This window comes from Alligator sinensis, unplaced genomic scaffold (genome assembly GCF_000455745.1).
Source record: "Alligator sinensis unplaced genomic scaffold, ASM45574v1 scaffold81_1, whole genome shotgun sequence".
Lineage (NCBI taxonomy): Eukaryota > Metazoa > Chordata > Crocodylia > Alligatoridae > Alligator > Alligator sinensis.
Window position 1 is genome coordinate 586,270 of NW_005842607.1, and position 22,960 is coordinate 609,229.

A 22,960-nucleotide genomic window follows, 5' to 3' on the forward strand; every position below is an offset into this window, starting at 1 on the left:
CCCGGCCCCCCGCCCCCCCCCCCCGAGCCGGGCTCCGCCTGCAGGGGCCGAGCGGCTCCTCGGCCGGAGCATACCCGGCGGCAGGTGAGGAGCCCGCCCCGCCCCGGGCACTGACTCCCCCGGGCCCCACGTGCCCGCTCTCCCGGGCTTCATTCTGCACAAGTCACAGCGACCCCGGCTCAGCCGCCTTAGTCCGGGGTGGGCACCGCTTACCCACGGGCTGGGGCTCTGCCACGCTCCCCGGCGGCCGCGCAGCGCCCCGTCCTGCCCGCAGAGCGGGGCTAGAAAGCGCTCGCAAGGCAGCGAAGGCGCTCGGAGGCGAGGACGCGCCTGCCGGCTCCTCACGCCCCCTCCATCCATCCGTCCAGCGCGCCGCGTCTGCGCTGAGTCCCCGCGCCCGCCCACTCCCCGCTTCTTCTCGTTGCAGGGGGTTCTCCTCGGTGGTGGCTCTGGGGGCCAGCATCATCTGTAACAAGATCCCGGGGCTCGCTCCGAGACAGAGGGCGATCTGCCAGAGCAGACCCGATGCCATCATCGTGATCGGAGAAGGGTCGCAAATGGGAATCAACGAGTGTCAATTCCAGTTCCGAAACGGGCGCTGGAACTGCTCCGCCCTGGGAGAACGGACTGTGTTTGGAAAAGAGCTGAAAGTGGGTATGTCACCTCTCCCCGGGGTTGTGGCGAGGCGCGGAGCCGGAGGAGGGATTGGTGTTAGCCCACCTGTCACGGACTCGGACGCTGCCTTGGGGAAAGAAAGTCTGTGCCCGCCAGCACGGGCTCTCTGTCCGTTCGGGAGGGCTGGCAAAAGTCATGCCGTCTGCACATGTTCCTTGGAGAGGACCCCTCGTTTCCATGCTTTAGGGAAGCACTTACAGGGTAAATGCACCAACTTCCTTCCCACAGCCACTGTTCTGTACCTGTATATGCCCTGCCTTTCTGCAGGGTTTCCCCTTTACCTGTAAAACACAAGAGCTCCATTCAGATAATTGAAGACACGGAAGTTACCTTTGAATCTAGTAAAGGGCTGCACTGAGATGTCCTGAATAAAGGCTAGACTTGTGCTCCATGGCCCAGAAATCTTATGAGCCATTGCATAGGCAGACCCAGGATTTTGGAAAGAAAAAGGGGGTGAGGTGAGGGGCAGATGGTGTGGCATATCATCACATGTAACACAACACATATTTTATATTTTTCTCCATTAAAGAGAAACTAGAAGCTTTACTAATATGCTAGGGGGCTAGCACTATGTTATTCCATTTAAGATCAAAGCAAAAATTAATATAAATATTGGAACTTGCACTGATTTGCTAGATTATATATACCATTAAAAACGCAACAAACTAGGCAAAGAATAACTAAAATAGTCAAAAGATAGTGTCACTGGTTTTTATTCATATTCATAAAACAATCTAGCCTTCCTGGATCTCTTGACAATGCCTCCACTGTCAAGTCATTTCTACACCTGAGTTAAGGCTTTTAACTAGAGCTAAGAGCAGTCTGCAGGGCTGTGAAATAGAAAAAAGACACTGCCAGGAATGGCCAACAGAGAGCAAAATTGCAGAAGACAGAATAGTTTGAATAATGGAAAATCAAGACCATTAAAAAGTATAAAGATCATTAACACCTGTGGAGTGGATGGAGGGAGATTAACAGGAATCAAGGGGAGGATAATAAACTAGGAAGTCAATTGCCTGTCCCAGGGCTGCCTGAATAGAAATACGGGGTGGAGCAGAGAATCAAAGCAGGGTGCATCTGCACCATTGTACCTGCCCTGGATCCTAAATTAAACATGCTCAGAAGTTGCCAACCTAGTTGGCAGGAGTCTTACCAGGTCACCTAGCTGTTCTCATTATATAAAGCAGGTTTCTACCATTTAAAACGGGTCTAGGAACAACTGTTGATCTGCCCAGACCTCCAACAGGCACCGTCCAATTCAAACCAAAGTGGGTCTCCCCCAGACCATTACCTGTCCTGGCAGTGGTTCTCAACCTTTTTGGACTCAAAGCATTCCTCAGAAAATGCCAGTCCTTACTTTTCACTCCGATCTTTCACTAGAGAAAAATAATATATCAATTCTTTTGTTGCCAAGAACTCCAAAAAGACCACAACAGATCAACATGTTGTTAACACTGTGGATTCCTATTCCAAATATCTGTGATTTATCCTGTGAATCACGTTTGCACACAAGCAGTACTAACACTGCGTGTCACCCCACAGGACACCTGAAAGGATCTCAGGGCATCCCAGGGTACCATGGCACCCTGGAGACAAATCACTGCTTTAAGGGTCAGTTTCTGATCTGAGCATTCAAACCTAAACCACACAAACATTCAAAGGGTTTCAGTGTGAGTTTCCAGCTTTGGCTTATCTCTTGTATAATACACCTGGGGGGTTCAACTACGAAATTGCAAAATATATATATTTAAAATGCACTTGACCTGTGATTGACCTTGACCTTGCACTGTGATTCCAAGCCTTGGTTTGGGAAGCAGTTCAGTGACCCAATATTTAGATACATGGTCCATGAGGTGAGTGAGTGCTATAATAGTTAACAACATGGGTGCTTTGGGGGACTGAAAAGCAGAATGAAGGAAAGGAGCAATGTCTGACCTGAGCTCTTTTACATAGGGTGCTGGCTCCTTGATTTGTTGTACAAGGCCCTTGGTTCTAGGAAAAGTTCTTTGACTGGATTGGGTTCCAGGCTCTCTCTAGTCTCAATCCACCCCTGTCTGTACCTGGACCAAGGGCAGGAGAGTATAGCTTAATTATAGACCCAGTGCACCAAAGTCGCTAGGCATTCTGGGTGCACAGTAGTAACAGTTTGAGCTCTTCTTGTCTAAGTTCCTTGCCCTAGGAAGTTTAAGTAAAGCTTTTAGCACTGACTGAATGAGAGTTTCCCCCAAGTTCATTTCCTTATAAAGAATAAAAACAAGGAAAAAGCCTAAAATAGACTTAAAGGTTATTTATTTAAGCCCATGTCTGAGAATCAAGCAGAATGAATCAAAATTAGGGCTGCTTTTGAAAATATCCTTGAAAAGCTTTCACTTCTATAAAGTTAGCTCATTCCTGCCATTGATTTACTGAGGCATTTCTCACTGATGTCAGTAAAGCTCATCTTGGAAAACTGATAGGATAGGGGCCAACCTCATTTAGCAATGACCTACACTGTGTGTATTATATATTCGTAGATAGAAAATGTATAGGGGGTTTCTTTTTTGTCCATCAGACCGTGGAGGAATAGTTATTGTGGTCTGCTGCATAAACACTATCAGTTTTTTTCCCCAAAACTGAATTATTTAGTTGGTGGGTTATATTTAGGTACTCTTAAAGAAAGTCAATATTAAAGGAAGTAAGTGGATTTTGATCCATCCTTGAAGTGATACTTCTTAATATATTCTATCTATCCATTATGAAGCTTATATAGGTAAGTGTATTAGAACATATCAGGACAAATTCATTACTGGTCTAACTCCATTTGCTGCAGAATTCACCCCAGGATTGATTTTGGTTCATTGATAATGGACAAAACTCACTTACAATGCATAAGTACCCTTTTTGAACTTTGATCACATACACATTTTCTTATTCACCTTGCCAGCATCATGAACCAAAATACAATCAATTTTCTTACAAAAAGTGTTTTTTTCCTCTTTGAGATCTTATTAAATTGTCCCAAACTAGTAAATAGGTGATTTTTAGACTGATAAAAATCAATTTTGTGTTGACCTTTTTAATGGAAAAGTTAGTTTCAGAGCAAACTATGATGGCAAAGTTAACTCCGTGAAAAATTGTAAGACTATTCAGTGCCACTAAATATTACTAACTTTAGTATAATTGTTAATGTGCAACAGAATGTCTCCTGACTCCCTTGGCTTCCTATCTCTATCAGCACTGCACATTTGATACAGACACTATCATTTTACCAAAAAGTAGAAAAACCACTTATTTCCTAGAAGACTCCTCTGAGCTACTCACAATTTTCTATTCCCTTTTATCAACTGCCCTTTCTCTCTCCTTAAGTATAAATTACCATTCACTATAATCTAGGCTAATATTTCACTGAGTTAAAAAGAGCAACAATCCCTCATAAAGCCAAAGGCCAGACTTAATGCCCACAATTAAGGCAAGATAAAAAGGAAAGCCCCACATACCTTGTCCTAAACAGAAGGATAAGGATTGGGGAAATGACATATGCAACACGAAGTTGTAAACCAAAACATAGCTCCTTATTGTAAATAGTACACTAATAACAATGCAAATGAATTCTGAGGTCAAAATATTTTCTACTTGTATTTTTCCTCATGCCAATCAGCTAGAGCTCTAGATTTTTAATACCTTGACATGCCTTCTGTAAAATGTTATTAAAATACTATAAAAGATATTTTAATATTAGTTAATCTTTGAAGGCTGATTAAGTCTTTTAGTCTGGATGATTCTTTAAAAATGTTACACCAATGGTTTCACAATTAAAACTTGCAATAAAATCATTAGACCACATGACATCATTCCACTTTCTTGATTAGATGACTAGGATCTGACCTGACAGTGGCACTGATGTACTTACACTAAGGGGGACAGTAATGTAACTTGGTTTATCACTGCACTGCCTGAGATTGCAACTTGGGAGTGCTTGTATACAAGAAAGAAATGCTAACATAATTTTGTGATAATTTACTAAGTGAATAACAATTAGGTGTATAAATCTGTAACAGTTGGTTGTCCTAAAGACTGCATATTGATTATGACTGATGCATATCAGAGGAGGTTTTGGTAACAGATTAAATCAAATCTGTCTCTCTGATTGCTTTACTACTTTCCCTTGCATTGGGTAATCTTCAGCATGTGCAGCCAAACTAATGCAAACTTAATTTTCTTTTGTTTGGGACTCAAGAAACCTGTCATTCTGTTTTTGGCTTTGCCACTGGCAGGCTAGATGACCTCGGAAAAATCACTTTCTCTCCCTGTTCCTCAGTTGTCTATGGATGACAAATGCTGTATGAGAGCTGTCCATTATTGATTGTAAATTAATTTATTAGGAAATCCTATTTTACTTTGATAATTTTTCCTTCAGTCATAGTTTGGAAAAAAGGATTATACCTAGTGACCACTTAAGTTCCATTATTATTACAATGGCATTTAGTGGTTTCTGAAGCATACCATATTGTTCCATATATAGTGGTATACTGTCTAGCTTGTCCTTCAAAAGAGAGAGAGACTTTGTTACTGATGCTAATAGTGGGTATCTTGCCATAATCAGAGATCCTGGTTTTTCCTGATAAAATGTCTCAAATTCTCTGATAAAAACCCAAACCCACAGCTCCTGGTCCCCCAGAGGCAGCTCCTAGCTGACAGAGCTACAGGCCCAGGGACTTGGGTCTGCAGCCCCCTGCCCCTGGCAGGAGGAGGAGCTGTTGCAGTGGAGCAGAGCCCAGTTCTGCCCCCTGCCCTGCCTGCCTACTGATTTCAGTACTTGGGGATCTTCAGGCATAAGCAAGGACAAATTTTCACAGTAAGACAAATTTCTGCTGACATCAGTTTCAGGAAATTGATAGGTAGGGTTCAAAGACCTGATGAAACAGAAAAGTCTTTGGCTACAACAGCAAATGTCCGTTTGGGCAGTAATGGACCAAGTTCTACCATGGAGGCTTTTCACTGAAGAATCAACAACCCAACCCATGAGTGGTGCATAGGACTTTGCTAACTGAAGTACCGATGACAGGGCATAAGCAGAGAATTTCTTTCACAAATATGTCCTAGGCCACCTTGGGATTTGACTGTACTCAGAAGTGGACAGTACCAACTAGTGCAATGAGGTGAGAACACAAGGAACAGGTATTTTAGGTGTTTGAAGTGACAATGCCATTATGAAGCAAAATTCTATAGGAAGAATTTTTTTTTTCTTTCTGAGTCAGCAAAACCTGTGTGACTGTGCCTTTCCACTGTGATGTGGCAAAAGTGAAAGCAATCCCAATGGAAGTAAGAAATCTGGCCAAAGTAAAAAATGATTTCAGTCCAGTATGTGAAAATCCTTTGTTAGATACAATACAGGAAGAAAAAAAATCAGCACATGCCTGTTTGAACTGAAGACACTGCAATACGGACATTACACAGCAGAGTTCAAGCAATTTCACTGCAAAGCTCTGGACCTCTTCCCTCTTACTAAATAACATCTAGCACAATCCTATGACAAAGAGCACAACCATGATGCTAGTAGTACTAAGAAAAAATGAGTCACTATTTCAGTGCAAGTGCTTGAGGACCATGGGAGGCTGTCGGCTTGAAACAGAATGATCTCACAAGAGAGCGGAATACTTAGAAAGGCATAAGAAAAATAGAAAGCTAAAACAATGAACACTCTGACATGACACAACAAAGGTATATAGCATCCTAAAATGAACTCTGTATGTCTATAATTACCAGGTATGTGGGTCATTCTTTTAGCTTTTCTGATGCTAGAAAATGTAGACCTAGGATTCATTGCTGGTGCAGCTTCATCATTGGATACAATGGTGAAACTTTAGCAGGCAGGGGGGATTAGAGGCGATAGTGAAATACCTGGGATATGAGGGATACAAGAGGCCAAGTTCAGCACTTATTTTCATTTTGTATAATGTTTTTTAATCCAGAGAGACTATCAGTCAGAAAAGGTAAGTGGAAAAGCTTATCAGAGAAGGGACTAAGTGTTAGGATTTGAGATTAGCACTCAAAGAAGTTCTTTTAAAGAGAGACTCACACCACCTAGCTATGCTTCTCTTCTAGCAGTACCCTTAACTCTGCTGACTGGACGAAATTTGCAGTTGATTTGCATCCCATATAGTCCACTGGAAGTACCATGCAGGAGAAAAGGTTGTTCTGGCAGTGTAAGGGTGAAGTCTTGTTTTATGATTCACAATGAATGGGAAATAGTCTACAAGCCAAATCATTTTAACTCCCTTACATTCACAGTTGGCCCGCATGGTAACTGGTTGACTGAGCAATTAAAACTTAGAACATATTTCCTTTACTGATGTCCTAAAGGCAAAGAATCCAGCTTGTTCTTCTCTAGCTGAACTGGGTTTGCCCAGTGAGCAGGATATACTAAAACTTATCTTGTTGCTAATATTAGCAGGTCAGACTTTCAATGAGCCAAGGGGAAGAGGTAGGTGTGTTTAGAAAGGGAGGTACTATCTTCAGACATTTTTCAGAGTGAAAATGCCCTTTAGATTACATCATTTCATGTGTATGTTCCCAGGATACATCATAGAAGAATTAAGGACATTTTTGGCATTCAATTCCAATGTCGTTTCATGGGACAAATTGAAGTTTTTGATTCTTTGGTTTACAAGGAACAAATGTCAGACCAAGGAAAAACTTATTAAAATAATTTGCAGAAAAGAAAAAGTTAGAATGGTAGAGTCTCTGCCCCTGCTTCCTACTTTTTTAAATAAAAGGGAGAGAATGTAATTGTCCATGGAATCAAATGGACATGGCTGCTATCCTAACAACATTTTCTTAATTGTTATGTACTATTAAGCATAGTCATTGTTTAGGAGTGACACACTCTCTAGGTTTTAAACTGGTGGTACTAGGCAGTTCCCAGGACACACTAAAATAGTCAACTACAGGTCCCATGGAAGTTAATGGGAGCTTTGCCATTGCCTTCAGCAGAGTTAGGATTTGCATTTATGTTTTCAGCTACTGCCACTATTTTTGTGGGTAACATTCTGCACATTACAGTAATGCAGGTGCAGTAATTAACACGTTTAATAAAACGAAAATAAACTGCTGTTGCTAAAGCATAAGCCATGCTGAAATATGGCACTAAATGTCTAAAAAACAGCCAGTTACTTTATGCCAAAGAGTCAATCTTTCTAGGCAGTCAGTGTCACAATAAGATAAAACATTGCCCCAAGGTCACTTTAGTTGGAATTCACATCAGAAGGCTTTCATACCTGTCTTCAAATGTATCTTGTGAGTACATGTTTTAGAGATACAAAAAGATTACATTTCATTAGAAGGCAGAATAACTAGCACCCATTGCTGGGTCAGTCACACAGGTTTTTCAAAACAAACCCAGCTCCACATAACATTCTGATACAGTGCTGTATAGGAAGGGAAGATGTTTAAAAAGGGGGAACTTCATTTTCTGAAATCCACAATTATAGCTATGATTTTGCACTTTCATAGCTTGAGTAAATATTCTATGAACTTAAAATGGGAAATACCTCTGAAATGGCCTATATCTCTGGCTGTACCCCGACTCTGAATATCATATTGTCAATTTCTGTGCTGAAGAAGCATAATAAAACCTAGACTCATATAATGGGAAGCAGCAAGCACCTATGCATGCTCACATTTTTAGGAACAATTCAACTTAATTATTGTGACTAAATATTTGTAATTTGTTCCTGTTATGTGGTGTGTCCTCAATTTTATCTCAAGTTAGTTGAAGATTTGAGGATACACAGCTCCTCAGAGGTCTGAGCACTTAATTGGAAAGCATGGTGGTACAAGCTGCCATTATTTATTAAACACATGTGTTACATTTAAAAAATCAAGTCCATATTCTATCAAGGAAAAGAAGGAGGTAAACCCCAAAGTAGTAAGAAGATGAGTTCTGCTCTCCATTTTTATATGAATTATGACCTCTATAGAAATGTGAAGTAATGTTAGTCATGGCACATAATTGGCAAGGGAGACTGTATTTTCCATCTTTATATTTTCACAATCAACATATATTTCAGTTCATGTCATTGCAGATAACTCCCTCTCTGACCCCTTGGCTTTAAATAGCAGAAAATATAATGTATGTTTTCCAGTGAGATAAATACAAATTTGTCTTTTTTATTTCCCAGATTAGGCAATTTATGGTAGGGCTGATAATGTGGAACAAACTATTTAAAAACATACCTGGGTGCTGAGAGGTGCTGAGCTACTCAGCACCATCAGTTCTTTTTGACGCACTGGGAGTGAAGGGCAGCCAGCACCATATTACAGGATTCTATCCTGGTTTCCTGATTGTTATCTTAATGTGCAAACATTTTGTAAAAAAAGGTTTCACTTGATTAAAAATTAATTGAAACCACAATACTGCAAACACTGACTCATGGGAGTAAAACTGTGCCCAGACATGTTTGCAGGTTCAGGGCTCTGAAGGTACAGCCTGAAATGTTAGTGGAGGTGTACCTCATAGGTGTCAAGCCCATTTGGTGCTCATTTCTTGACTTCAGTAGGAACTCAGGGCAAGAAGAAAATGCAGGGTGTAGCTTACCCAAGGTAGGTTTAAGTACAAACTAATGAATTCTAACACTAACGGGTTTGTACATTTACTAACTTGTGGAAAGGTGGTTCTTTGTTTCACCTTGCAATAGTGGATGGAAATGAAGCCTACAGCAGTCTAGGATCATGGAAGCTAGAATCTGAAGAGAGATGGTAGCTCATCTTCTGAAGGGGTAGGATCCTGGTCTTCTCATGAATTGAAGTTCTGCTTCAGACATTAGTGATGCCATCAGCTATTACACAAAAGGCACAAAAACCTTGAAAGCTTGAAATTCTTTACTGCCAGATTAAATAACTTTCATTTAACTTAAGTTTTATTTATAATAGTATATATAGCATAGGACACAGCTTTATTCCTGTTTATTTAATCACCAGAACAAGGGATACATTCATTATCATAGAGCTAATGGAATTATAGAAAATTAGGGCTGGAAAGGACCTCAGGAGGTCATCTAGTCCAACCCCAGGCTCAAAGCAGGACCATCCCCAATTACATTATCCCAGCCAAAGCTGTCTAGTCCGGTCTTAAAAACCTCCAAGGATGGAGATTCCACCACCTCTCTGGGTAACCTGTTCCAGTGTTTTACTACCGTCCTAGTGAGAAAGTTCATCCTAATATCTAACCTAAACTTCCCTTGCTGCAACTTGAAACCATTGCTCCTTGTTCTGTCATCTGCCACCACTGACAACAGTATAGCTCCATGCTCTTTGAAACCCCACTTCAGGTAGTTGAAGGTTGCTATTAAATCCCTTCTCTAGACTAAATAAGCCCAGTTTCCTCAGCCTCTCCTCATAAGTCATGTCCCCCAGTCCCCTCACCATTTTGTCGTCCTCTGCTGGACTCTCTCTGATTTATTCACATCCTATTTGTAGTGGGGGCCCCAAAACTGGACACAGTACTCCAGATGTGGTATCACCAGTGCTGAATAGAGGGGAATAATCACTTCCCTTGATCTGCTGCCAACACTCTTACCAATGCAGTGCAGTATGCCATTAGCCTTCTTGGCAACAAGAGCACACTGCTGGCTCATATTCAGCTTATTGCCCACTGTAACCCCCAGATCCTTTTCTGTAGAGCTGCTGCCCAGTCAGTCAGCCCCCAGCCTGTACTGATATGTGGGATTGTTCTGTCCTAAGTGCAGGACTTTGCATTTGTCCTTGTTGAAGTTCAGGAGATTTCTTTTGGCCCAATCTTCCAATTTGTCTAGGTCTCTCTAAATCCTAGCCCTACCCTCCCCCTACCCTCCAGAGTATCTACTACACCCCTCAGCTTGGTGTCATCTGCAAACTTGCTGAAGGTGTGCTTTATGCCATCTTCCAGGTCATTGATGAAGACATTGAACAAAACCGGCCCCAGGACTGCTCCCCTGAGTACTCCACTTGATACCAGCTGCCAACCAAACATTGAGCCATTGATTACAGCCTGGTGATTCAGCCAGTTTTCAAAGATGATGGCCAGCATCTCTGCAATTGCATCAGCCAAATCTCTCAGCACCCTTAGGTGCATCCTGTCTTGCCCCATGTACTTGTATATATCTAGCTTTTCTAAATAGTCCCTAACATTTTTTTCACCACTGCTGGCTGCTCATCCCCTCCCCAAGCTGTGCTGCCTGATGCAATTGTCTGGGAGCTGACCAGACCTGTGAAGACTGAGGTGAAAAAGGCATTGAGCACTTCAGGCAGGCAAGGTTCTTTGGGTAGATGTGATATCTTTTATCAGACCAGCTGAGTAGCTGGGACAAAATTCTTTGCAAGTTTTTGGGGACAAGTACCCTTCTTCAGGCATAGGGAGACTTTGCTGTTGTTCTGAGTACTTCAGCCTTTTCTGCATCCTCTGTCACAAGGTTGCCTCCCTCATTCAGTAAGGGACCCACACTTTTCCTGATTCTCCTCTTTTACTGACATACTTTCAGAAACCCTTCATGTTACCTTTCACATCCCTTGCCAGCTGCAACTCCAGTTGTGTTTTAGCCTTCCTGACTACATTCCTGCATGCCTGAGCAATGCTCTTATACTCCTCCCTATCTGTCCATGTTTCCACTTTTTATAAACTTCCTTTTTCTGACTTATTTTACTGAAGAGTTCCCTGCTAGACCAAGCTGGTCTTCTGCCATACTTGCTAGTCTTCCTGTGCATCAGGATGGTTTGTTCCTGCACTCTCAGTAAGGCTTCTTTAAAGTACAGCCAGCTCTCCTGGACTCTTCTCCCCCTAAGACTGGCTTCCCCCTGAGACTGGCACATGAGTTCCCTGAGTGAGTTGAAGTCTGCTTTTCTGAAGTCTAGGGTCCTAATTTTGCTGTTCTCCATCCTTCCTTTCCTCAGAATCCTGAACTCAGTCATCTTGTGGTCAGTGCTGTCTAAGTTGCCGTCTACTTCTACATTCCCCAGCAATTCTTCCATGTTTGTGAGCAGCAGGTCAAGAGAAGCATGGCCCCTAGTTGGCCACTCCAGCACTTGCACCAGGAAGTTGTCCCTAACACTCTCCAAAAGTTTTTAGATTGCCTGTGCACTGTTGTATTGCCCTCCCAGCAGATGTCAGGATGATTGAAGTCCCCCATAGGAACCAGGGCCCGTGATTGGGAAACTCCCACTGACTGGTTGAAGAAAGCCTCGTCCACCACTTCCTACTGGTCTGGTGGTCTATAGCAGACCACACCACAATATCACCCTCATTGTTCTCTCTGTCTTTAACCCAGAGACTTTCAACAGGCCTATTTCCAGTTTCATACTGGAGCTCTGTGCAATTATATGGCTCTTTTACCTAAAGCGCAGCTCCTCCTCCTTTTCTCCCCTGCCTGTTCTTCCTGAACAGTTTGGACCCATCCATGACAGTGCTCCAGTCAAGCGAGCTCCCACCAAGTCTCTGTTATTCCAATATTGTCATAGTTCCATGACTGTACGAGGACTTCCAATTCTTCCTACTTGTTTCCCAGGCTCTGTGCATTCATGTACAGGCACCTCACTGATATCTGGGTAATTGTTGTTTATGTATGGATTCATTTTGTTCAAACAAAGGAATTTTGCATGTTTTCCTGTTCAATGAATATTTGATCTTATATTTAGCAATAGATAGAGGGAATTTCCCAGGATACAGTATGAACTTGGTAGAACTGGTAGTATTTATGATTTCACTTGCTCATCTAATCTCAGTGTTTCCCTTTATGCCTAATAAGCATCTCTAGCATTTCCTGTGACTGATGTTAACTGTACAGTCCTTGGTGGCAGGACTAGAGACAGCCTTGGAACTGATATGATACCGTGATAAGAAGGATCTATTTCCTCAGCAAAAGACAGTCTTCAGAAGCACTAGAGTTCCATTAAAACACTAACACATGCTTCAGGATAATGGAGTTCAGGGGTTTCTGAAGGAATAGACACCAAACAATATTCCATCAAAGCAAACAGATATGTGGGTAAGCAGGAATTTTAGCAATAGCCATAATGCATGCATTATGTCCAGAAAAAATAGAGAGATAAGTAAAAAGCTTGTCTAACACTATCCCAACTATGCAGTTGGTCCAAAAAAAATATCACCCACAAAAATCATTGCCTCAAAGATAACTAAAATATGTATAGCCAACATGAAACATAACACAAAAATATCTGTCTTCCTAGAGCTATGAAGCACTTATTCAAGTATTGTGCATCTTGATCTAAAGACTGCATGGAGAACGTAGAAAAAGTTAGCTCTTGATCATCTCCTATGTAATTACCAGAGCTACCATTACTTGCACAGATAGATATTTTTCTGAAGGTTTCTAAAATTCAGTATTCTCAAGCTGCTGCCCATTGTAGGCCTTGTTTGCCATAGGCCAAGAGACAGGAACAAGTTACTACCTGTTGGGGGACTTCAGGACAATTTTCTTACTATGTATTTCTGCATTATGTGCTTAATGTCCCCCATCCCTCTCTCTAGCTTTGAATTAACTTCTGTAAAGGAGAAGGAGTAGATGGTAGGACAATATTCCAAGATATCCATTGACTTAAGTTCCTTTTCTTTCTCCTGTCCTTGTGTGACAAGATATTTAGCAGAATTTGCAGATTTGTTGGAATCTATCAGGGTTGTGCTATGGACACTTCATTAGTACATACACCCCACCCCAGCCCCCATTACCTTAAGTTGATTTTGCCAAATGTATTTATTATTTTTTGTACCACAATGCTTTGTGGATACCTTATAGTAGTAAGAGGCAACCATAATGCAGCAGCTTGGAGAATCTCAGAGGGATCTGCCTGGCACTGCTAGGGGGCTTGTACATCACAAATGAAGCATTTTCAAGGGAGTTGTATGCTTTAGTTAGAGCCAGGGCAGTACAAGCTACACCTCTTGTACATGTGTAGGAAGCTCTCCACCTTTCACCAGAAATATACAAAGTCTTATGCAGGCAACCACACTTATGCAGATGGAGTTTTTCATGGATCCCAGTTATATGTTTCTAATTTGGTCATTGTGTAAATGTAAATCAAGTTACAGTTTCCAGGGAATTGTCAGTGAAGATTAAGATTTTTCTGGAAATTAAAATATGTCCTAGATGGCACTGACATACAAAGTGTAGTTAAAAAAAAAATCCTAGGTAACTTTCTGATATTTTTTCCATTCTAGTTTCTTAAGTCCACTTTTCTAGGCCAGTAGTCATTTCATCTCATGTACCGAGTTACTGTTCCCATCTATGCAGCACATGGTGATACTATCATCATCAGGGACTCAGGATTTAAAAATAGAAATAATGGTATTGTGTTGGCATTAAAGGTTTTGACTTGTCCAGTGATACTTCTAGCATCATCATCCTCCATTTCATGAATCTAAACCTTTTCAGGAAAATTAAGACAGCGAGTTAATTTGGTTATGGGCTTCACATTCACATAGGCTGAAGAGCAAGTGAGAGGGAGTAGATTAGTGTGGAGTTATTCCAGTTCAGCATTGCCTTCCTCAAAACCCATGAAAGTTTGTTCCATGGGTTTGAACTCTCCACAAATGGAGTTGCAGGGAATTTCAGCATGTACATCAGGTGTGTAGGGGATATGACCCACATAGTTGTGTGCTGAGACCCACACCTTCCTGTCCTGAACACATTATTCTTGCCACAGCAAACAGTTGCACGGAAAGATGAATGTGGGGCAGAAGCTGGCCAGGAACAGAACTTTGGTGTGTTAATGAGTACCTGATTTCTGTCCAAATATAGTTTACCAAAACCTGGCTCAGAAATGTTAAAAATGTTTTTTAAATTAAAAAATAAATAAAGAGAGAGAGAGAGAGACAACCCCCCACTTTTTTAAAGCAAAGTTGACTGCCTGTATCCACTCTGACTTGATTGGATACAAAGCCCTGTTGCCCCCTTTCAGTTTCTAAAGCAGTATTTCCCAAACTACGGGGTCTATCCCTTAGGCGGTGGAAAACCTCTGAGAGGGGGCATACGCACCCCCTCCTTTAGCCACTTTCTCACCCCTTCAACTGCTGTTATTGTTTCCCCTGCCACTGATTTCTTTTGCCAATGATTGCCGCCAATTTTCCTGCCAGCAATTGCTGCTGGGAACAGGAATTGGTGTCAGTTGGTGGTGAGGAAAGCAGCAACATCATGACAGACTCACCAGCGAGGAAAGCTGAAGGGGGGTGCAAAATAATCAAGAGTGAGGAAAGCAGGGGTGCCTGAAGCACAGGGTGTGTGAGTGCGCCCAACTTCTTTACAGTGGAACGTAAATTTACCAGGGTTGGATTGAAGAAACTATGACAAAATCCATATAAAAATAGTAAATGAACATAAAATTGCACATATTAATGCCAGAATATCTTTCAAAATCATTTGTATTCTGAAGGGTAGAACAAGTGTAATGAAGCTCAAGAAGATGACTCATCTAGGCAAAAAATAAGCTAAAAATATGACAAGCGTGATATTTTATAACTACTACATTAGATCTTTGACACCTTCTAGCAGTGAATTCCTCTGGCCGCAGAAAGGGGTGGGCCACCTCGGCCATGGCCCGACCAACTTTTAACTTTTAGTTAATTTATATCAGATGGATTGCAGATTGGCTGAAGGGTCGCACTCAGAGGGTGGTGGTAGATGGATCATACTCGACTTGCGGGGAGGTGGGTAGTGGAGTCCCCCAGGGCTCGGTCCTGGGCCCTGCGCTGTTCAATTTCTTCATCAGCGATCTTGATGTTGGGGTGGAAAGCAACCTGTTTAAATTCGCTGATGACACCAAAATTTGGGGGGAGGTGAGCACGCTAGCAGGGAGAGAGAGATTGCAGAAGGATCTGGATAGGTTACAGGGGTGGGCAAACAGGAACAGGATGTGTTTCAATACGGACAAGTGCAGGGTGCTGCACTTGGGTAGTAGGAACCAGCAGCACACTTATACGATGGGGAACTCCCTACTTGAGAGCACGGAGGCGGAAAGGGATCTTGGTGTCATTATTGACTCCAAGATGAACATGGGCCGACAATGCGAGGTCATGGTTGGCAGGGCTAACCGGACCTTGTCGTGCATCCACAGGTGCATCTCGAGTAGAGCCAGGGAGGTGATCCTCCCCCTCTATGCGACGCTGGTCAGGCCGCAGCTGGAGTATTGTGTCCAGTTCTGTGCGCCCCATTTCAGGAGGGATGTGGACAACATGGAGAGGGTCCAGAGGAGGGCCACCCGCATGATCCGGGGACAACAGGGCAGACCCTACAGTGAGAGACTGCGGGACCTGAACCTATTCAGCCTCCACAAGAGAAGGCTGAGGGGGGACCTGGTGACCGTCTATAAACTCACTAGGGGGAACCAGAAGGGTTTGGGGGAGACGCTGTTTCCCCTAGCCCCCGCTGGCATAACAAGGAGTAATGGGCACAAGTTGATGGAGAGGAGGTACAGATTGGACATCCGAAAAAACTACTTCACAGTTAGGGCGGCTAGGAGCTGGAACCAACTTCCAAGGGAGGTGGTGCTGGCCCCTACCCTGGGGATCTTTAAGAAGAGGCTGGATACCTACCTGGCTGGACTCATTTGAGTCCCGTTTTTGTTTTTAGGGTTTTTTGTTGTTCTCCCGCCCTGGCGGGGGGTCGGGCTAGAAGATCTATTAGGTCCCTTCCGACCCTGAAACTATGAAACTATGAAACTATATAACCCACAAATGCGCAATTGTCATTCCAGGTAAAAAAAATTTAACTGCATAGATAGCTAAATTAATGTGCTAAAAGTTGGTTGGGCCATGGCCCAGGTGACCCACCCTGTTCCATGGCCTGTGCCTCTGGATACCTGTCTTCTTTGCAATATGAATAACTATCCTTTAATATGTAAGAGATGTCTATATCTTTTTTCAAAAAAGTTGTATTTCTTAGCATTTTTAAAACCAGTTAGGATTTGATTTTGACCGTACTTACACTAGTTATTCCCTCATTTTGAATGAAGTTATTTTCTGATTTTTAGTGGTCTTTTTTAGATTACCATTAGGCCCTTGGTATTTTTTATTATGCGAGGGAAAACAGTTCCTGTCTTGAATTAGAAGTTTTGCAACTAAAGAAAAACAAAAACACACAAATTTAGGCCTAAAGATTTCCTCACATTCTCTTTCACAGAATAAATAAATGTTGTTCAATACATTCTTCAAGATTCACCACTTAGAGTTGCCAACACATCATCCCTTGCAGGCAGGCTTTAAGAGCTCATTTTACTATAGAGATGTATTATGAACTTCAGGAAATCCTCTAGGCCTCAGTGAACTCAAAAGGAAAGGTAATGCCTCTGTTACTGCTCTGCTTCCCTTTTTCAAGAGGCTCAGCTTCCTTAGTAGCCATACTTGAAATTTCTCAGTGACTCAGTTTACTGTGATTGTCTCAAACAGGAGGAAGAGCTACGTTGGTTCTAGTGAAACTGGTGTTTCTGTCTCAATTTCCCAGTCATAGCATTTAGCCACCTGCCCATTGGCCCTTGGTATTTATACTGTGTTTAACATTATGTTTCAGTGTATACCTGACAAAAGTTATCTAAAGTCAACAACATATTTCGATACATTTGATTTTGTTTCTCTCTTCTTTATTTCTTTGGGAGTTCTTTAGTTCCTGAAGCAGCCCAACTCATTAAATGTTTTGATACTGAAAGCCAGGACTGAAATGGAGACTATATACTGGAGACTTGTCCCTCACTTCAAGTTTTCATAACAAACTGCTAGCCCAAACAGTAATGTGGACAAAATGGAAAGAGTCCAGTGGAGGGCAACAAAAATGGTTAGAGGGCTGAGTAATTAGGCCTGTGCGAAGTTTCAGTCCCTGATTCAATTCAGCAGAGATTAGACCCAATTTGGTGGCTGAATCTCTGAATCCGAATCAAATCAGAGGACCCTTTAATCTCTCCAAATTGAATCGGAACCCTCCAAATCGATTTGGAGAGATTTGGAAAGATTCAGAGATTCAGACACAGCTTTAAATGTTTTTTCTACATACCTCTAGGTAGCAGGGGCTCAAGAGTGCTCTGATGCTGGGGCGCATGGAGTATCCCACAGGAGCATGGGGGGCTCCCCAGGGCCCTCAGCAGCAGATCCGGAAGTGGACCAGAAGCACTTCTGGCCCACTTCCAGGTCCACCAGGAAGCACACGGGGGAGTCCCCCCGTACTGCCCCGGCTCGGTGACTGGTGCCTCCTGGGTCTGGGCGGGCACCCGGGGTCTGCAGCTGATCGCTGAGCCCGGGGGAGGGGGTGGGGCTCTGGAGGGCCCCCCAGCATGTTCCCCAGCGGACCCAGAAGTGGACAGGAAGTACTTCTGGTCTACTTCTGGGTTTGTTGCCGAGTACATGGAGGCCCCCCCCCCCACACTCCTGTACATGACAATGTTCACAAGCTGCGCTGGTACCTCGAGGTACGTAGAAAAAACATTTAAAGCTGTATCTATGTCCGAATCGCTGATTCTCCGAATCATCATCAAATCTTTAGATTTGGCCATATCGAATCAGCGAATCGAATCATTGTCCCCAATTCAGGCCAAATCCGAATCCAAATTTAATAGGGCCCACTTCGCGCACCCCTATGAGTAATATGACTTATGAGGAGAGGCTGAGGAAACTGGCCTCATTTAGTCCAGAGAAGAGAAGACTGAGTGGGGATTTAATAAGTCTTCAACTACCTGAAGTGGGGTTCCGAAGAGGATGGAGCTAGACTGTTCTCAGTGGCGGCAGATAATGGGCTCAAGTTGCAGGAGGGGGAGATTAGGTTAAATATCATGAAAAGCTTTCTCACTAGGAAAGTAGTAAAGCACTGGAACAGCATACCCAGAGAGGTTGTGCAATCTCCATCCTTAGAGGTTTTTAAGATGTGGGTAGACAAATCCTTGGCTGGGATGATATACTTGGTAATGGTCTTGCTTTGGGCCTTGAGCCTTGGGGTTGGACTAGATGACCTCTTGAGGTCCCTTTCTACCTTAATTTTCTATGATTCTATTATTTTAATAGGTCAACAAAGCCCATGGGGATATTCTGTTGAATCACATTCCCTTATATATTGTTTTATTATTTAACTGAGGACAATGAAAATTGTTTTAGGCAACTGACTAGTGGTTTGTTTGCAAATGTGGCACTGGGAACACCACTGATGCTGTTAAGTGTCCATGACATTTCCTATTATCGAATATTGTTGATGTTATTTGCTCTCTGTTATACATCTATGCCCATCAGGTAATGGAATAGGGAAAAACTTTTTCATGAAAAGAACTATCTACAGACAAGCTTGTATATGTGAAGAGAAAGGCAGCTAGGAATGAAGAACCTGTAAGGAATTCCTTTCTGAATTGGTTTCTCATGAAGCCTGAAACAGCAGAAGCACTCTTACCCATGAATAATAACCTATCACCCGTCATTATGTGTGCATCCAAATATTCAGTTTTATGTCTTTTTCTCAAGAATGTATCAAATAAAAGTTTTACTTAAATTAGCCACCTGTTTGTATATACTGACAGATGACTCCTACAAATTCTTTGCATCTTAAACAGGTCCTTTCCCCTTGAGAGTATTTTGAATGTAAATAACCCAGAGAACATAAAAAATCATCTGCAATTCACTCCTTGGACATCATTATTTCATTAGAAACCACATTTTTTTAAAGATAAGTAGACCACACATTTTAAATAGAAAAAAAAATCAGGAGGAAATATTCCTGACAGTTGACTTAGTTGTCTGACCCCCAGCCTTTCATCCTCAAAGGTCTGAGTCACTAATGAAAAAGTTGCATGATCTTATTTTTGAAGTGATAACTAGAGCTGGACAGAAAACAGTTTTCCTGCCCCTTTTCTGATTCTGAATCAAGACAAGGTTTATTGCAAAAATTTTAATGGACTAACAAGCAGAAATTTTTTTTGGCCCATTTGAAATTTTTTGTTTAAATAATTTTGAGATGCATTAATTTTGTCTTTTTAAAAAATATTACCTCTTTAGAAAAAAAATTGATTTCTAAATTAAAGTTATTTCAATCTGAAAACCAACATTTTTTCACTTAAAAAAGGTCAACATGGAATGTTTCAACAAAATTTTACTTTTTTTAATGGGAAGATTTGCCAAAACCAAACCTTTCCATTAATATTTTAGTTTGACAAATTGGCACTTTCCTACAAAAAGCATAAACTAGCAAAAATATCCAACCAGCTCCAATAAGAACTTGAAATGTATTCATGCAGCTATCTGGATGCATGTATACATATATGGGCTTATCTCATTTTATAAATACTGTAGCTTAGAGATTTATTGGTTTAGAGAAGGGATGAACATCAGCACAGATCAGTACTTACATGTATAGAGAAATGTCTGTATATTTGCAGTACTTTTAATAATAACCTTCTGATGTTTGCAGTGTACACACTTGCATGTATTTTTCTAAATCATTGTATCACAAATCTTGCACTATGTCTTCACAATCCGTTTTACTTTCAGGTAGCAGAGAAGCAGCATTCACATATGCCATCATTGCTGCTGGAGTTGCACATGCGATCACTGCTGCCTGTACACAAGGAAACTTGAGCGACTGTGGTTGTGACAAAGAAAAACAGGGACAATACCATAAGGAGGAAGGATGGAAATGGGGAGGCTGCTCTGCTGATATTCGGTATGGAATAGGTTTCGCCAAAGTATTTGTGGATGCAAGGGAGATTAAACAGAACGCAAGGACTCTCATGAACTTACACAACAATGAGGCAGGCCGTAAGGTAGGTATCTCCCTGATCTTCTAATACAGCTTGATAATTCCCTACCTAGGATTAGTTGTCTGATTAGAACTCACATAGAAAATAAGAACTAAATTGCTTTAAGGCCAATCCATTTTACAGTAGAGAAATAAGTGCCTATGCAAGTTATACAAGCTTTTGGGACTATCTGTCTATCAAATATTTATCTAACAGTTACTTTCTACAGTGATAAAACAGGAAATGCAAACAAACGTTTCATCTGGAAAGTCAAATGGCGCTTGTGATAAAGAGTTTGTCTGCTACTGTGTGGGTGAATCAGATTCTCTTCATGTTCAGACATGAATTCTTCATTCATTTGAAAGGGATCATTTTCAACCCAACTGTCTAAATCTTGCTCTTTGTGAGAGAACTCCATCTAAAGGGGAAAAAATATCTTGACGAATAGATGCACAAACCACAAACTGACTCATTTTAATACAACATTATCTGTGTGTGCGCGTGCGTGCATACAAACAAACACATGTGTCTATAAGGCAGGGTTATCATCTTAAATGGAGCTGTTTCTCACCACTTCTCAAAGCTTGGCAGCTTATACACACAATTACTGCAGAAAGAGCATTTGGATTTTTGTCTTACTAACAACCATAAACTTGTACATTGCAACATATACAGTAAATCTGGGAATCCTGACAGTTCTTGGGTTGCCTCCTTTGTGATATATTGTAGTGAACTCAGCTTTCCCATTGTCAGGTGCCAATGAATAAAGATCGAGGGCCTGGTACTCCTGTCCAGCAGAGCTGTCCTTAGCACAGAACCCAAGTCAAAGAAGGGTCTTTCCGTGCCCTCTACATCTTTGAGGGTGGTCTGGTTCTTTGGGGGAGTTGCAAACTAGCACATTTTCAAAGGCGATCTAACTTATGTGGTTAGAAATAGCCTGAAGTTGTTTTTTTATATTGGCCAGTGGCAAAAAAGGCCAGAATCTCTGGTCCTTTGAACATTAAGTTATCATGTGTGTGCATGGTCCTGTTTTGAAAATTAATTATATAGAAGTGACACATTATCTTTATTGAAAAGATCTGTTCAGTTCAGAGTCCTATCTGCTGACCCCAGGGACAAAAATATTTTGACTGCTTTTTACTAATGTTAAGTTTTATGGAGTCAAGGCAGTTAAAGAGAGTGGAATGAATTCTGTTCCTTCCTGTCAACAGAAGTGTTCACCACAGTGACATCCCATTACCATTATGGGTTTGCATTGTGTAACTGAATGCAACTTGGCAGTTGTCTGGGTGTGATACAGAACTGAATAAGCGTTGCCTGAAATGGCAAGTAGCATGAAGACACTAAAATATTTTACAGTTGCAGTAAAAGTTAGGCCTTAACACCACCTCTGGCACTGAAATGCGAGACCCAAGGACTTGGGTGATAGAAAAAAAAAAGTGTCACTGTCACAAGCAATAAAAAGTCTCCCTCAGATTTGTTATTGCTGAAATGATCAGATAGAGAGGCTGGGCTGAGTTTTGATTTCAGTGTCCCAGATGCCTGGGTCTGGTACTCCAGTGCAGAGCCTCTCTCTGGGCATATCTCATGAGCTAACTGTTCAAAGAGCTTACTTTCAGTCATTTTTCTAGACTCTATAAAGCACTGAGATACAGCATCTTGGCTGCCAGACTCATGACAACAGAAAAGTTATCAGAGTCTCTTTCTATTCCGCTAGGTTTTTTCATAATGTAGGATTACATTATCCTCTGTTACCCAACTGAATCCACATCAAAGTAACAGAGAAAATAGCTCAGAATATATGAGATTCCACCTTTTCATATACCTTGGGGAAGAGGGTTTATGAAGAGGCCCATTCCCACTTCTATCTGGTGCAGCTCATGGTAGGCATAAAAGAAAAGCTAAAAATGGCTTACCAGCAGCAAGTGTGTTTGGCTCTGGGTCTTGTTTTAGTGAAGCAGAAGAATAGGGCAAAGAACCTCAAACTTTGCCTATTATAGTTACTGGTTTTCAGAATTTTGTAAAGAAATAAACTGTCTAGTTAGACACCTGAGTGTCATTTTGTGCAGACATATAGTGCTGCGCCTGTGGCAGCTGCAATGCATTGGGCACTTCCTGCTCTTGTTAGGCTGATCTTGGCTGCATGCTCAACTGTCACCACAGTGGTGGCTATTTCTGTGCCCTGTCACAGAGCAGGACCTGGGGCTCCTATCCTTGTCACCCCCTCTCCTCAGTTTATGCTACTGATTTTGTGTTCAAATGCAGCCATAGCTATGATGCTGCAGCAGGGCACTGGGCTGCAGATGTCCTGGATCCAGTTGGGGAGGCAGCCACACCTGCCTGTATCTCTTATTCCCAAAAGATGTGAGCTTTGTGTTGCTCTTTGAAGGGATGCAGCACAAGCCCTCCCTCCTTGTCTTTGCACCTAGCACCAATGTGTGCACAATATACTAAAAGAGTCCTAAAAGATCAAGTCTGGAAGATTTCAATGAGCATATGTTATTATCTAGGAGAATTGTGTGTGCTATCTTTGGCAATCTTCTTTGTGGACTATGTTTGG

General features: G+C 42.0%; 1 protein-coding gene across 1 annotated transcript in view; it reads left to right on the forward strand.

Moving 5' to 3' along the window:
- LOC102383312 (protein Wnt-7a) overlaps positions 1 to 22,960 on the forward strand; it is a 61,360-nt gene that overhangs the window by 2,146 nt on the left and 36,254 nt on the right. Inside the window, exons 2-3 of the mRNA XM_025214813.1 lie at positions 428 to 654; positions 20,153 to 20,424. Of these exons, the coding sequence (XP_025070598.1) occupies positions 428 to 654; positions 20,153 to 20,424 (499 nt within the window). The remainder of the gene's footprint in view (positions 1 to 427; positions 655 to 20,152; positions 20,425 to 22,960) is intronic.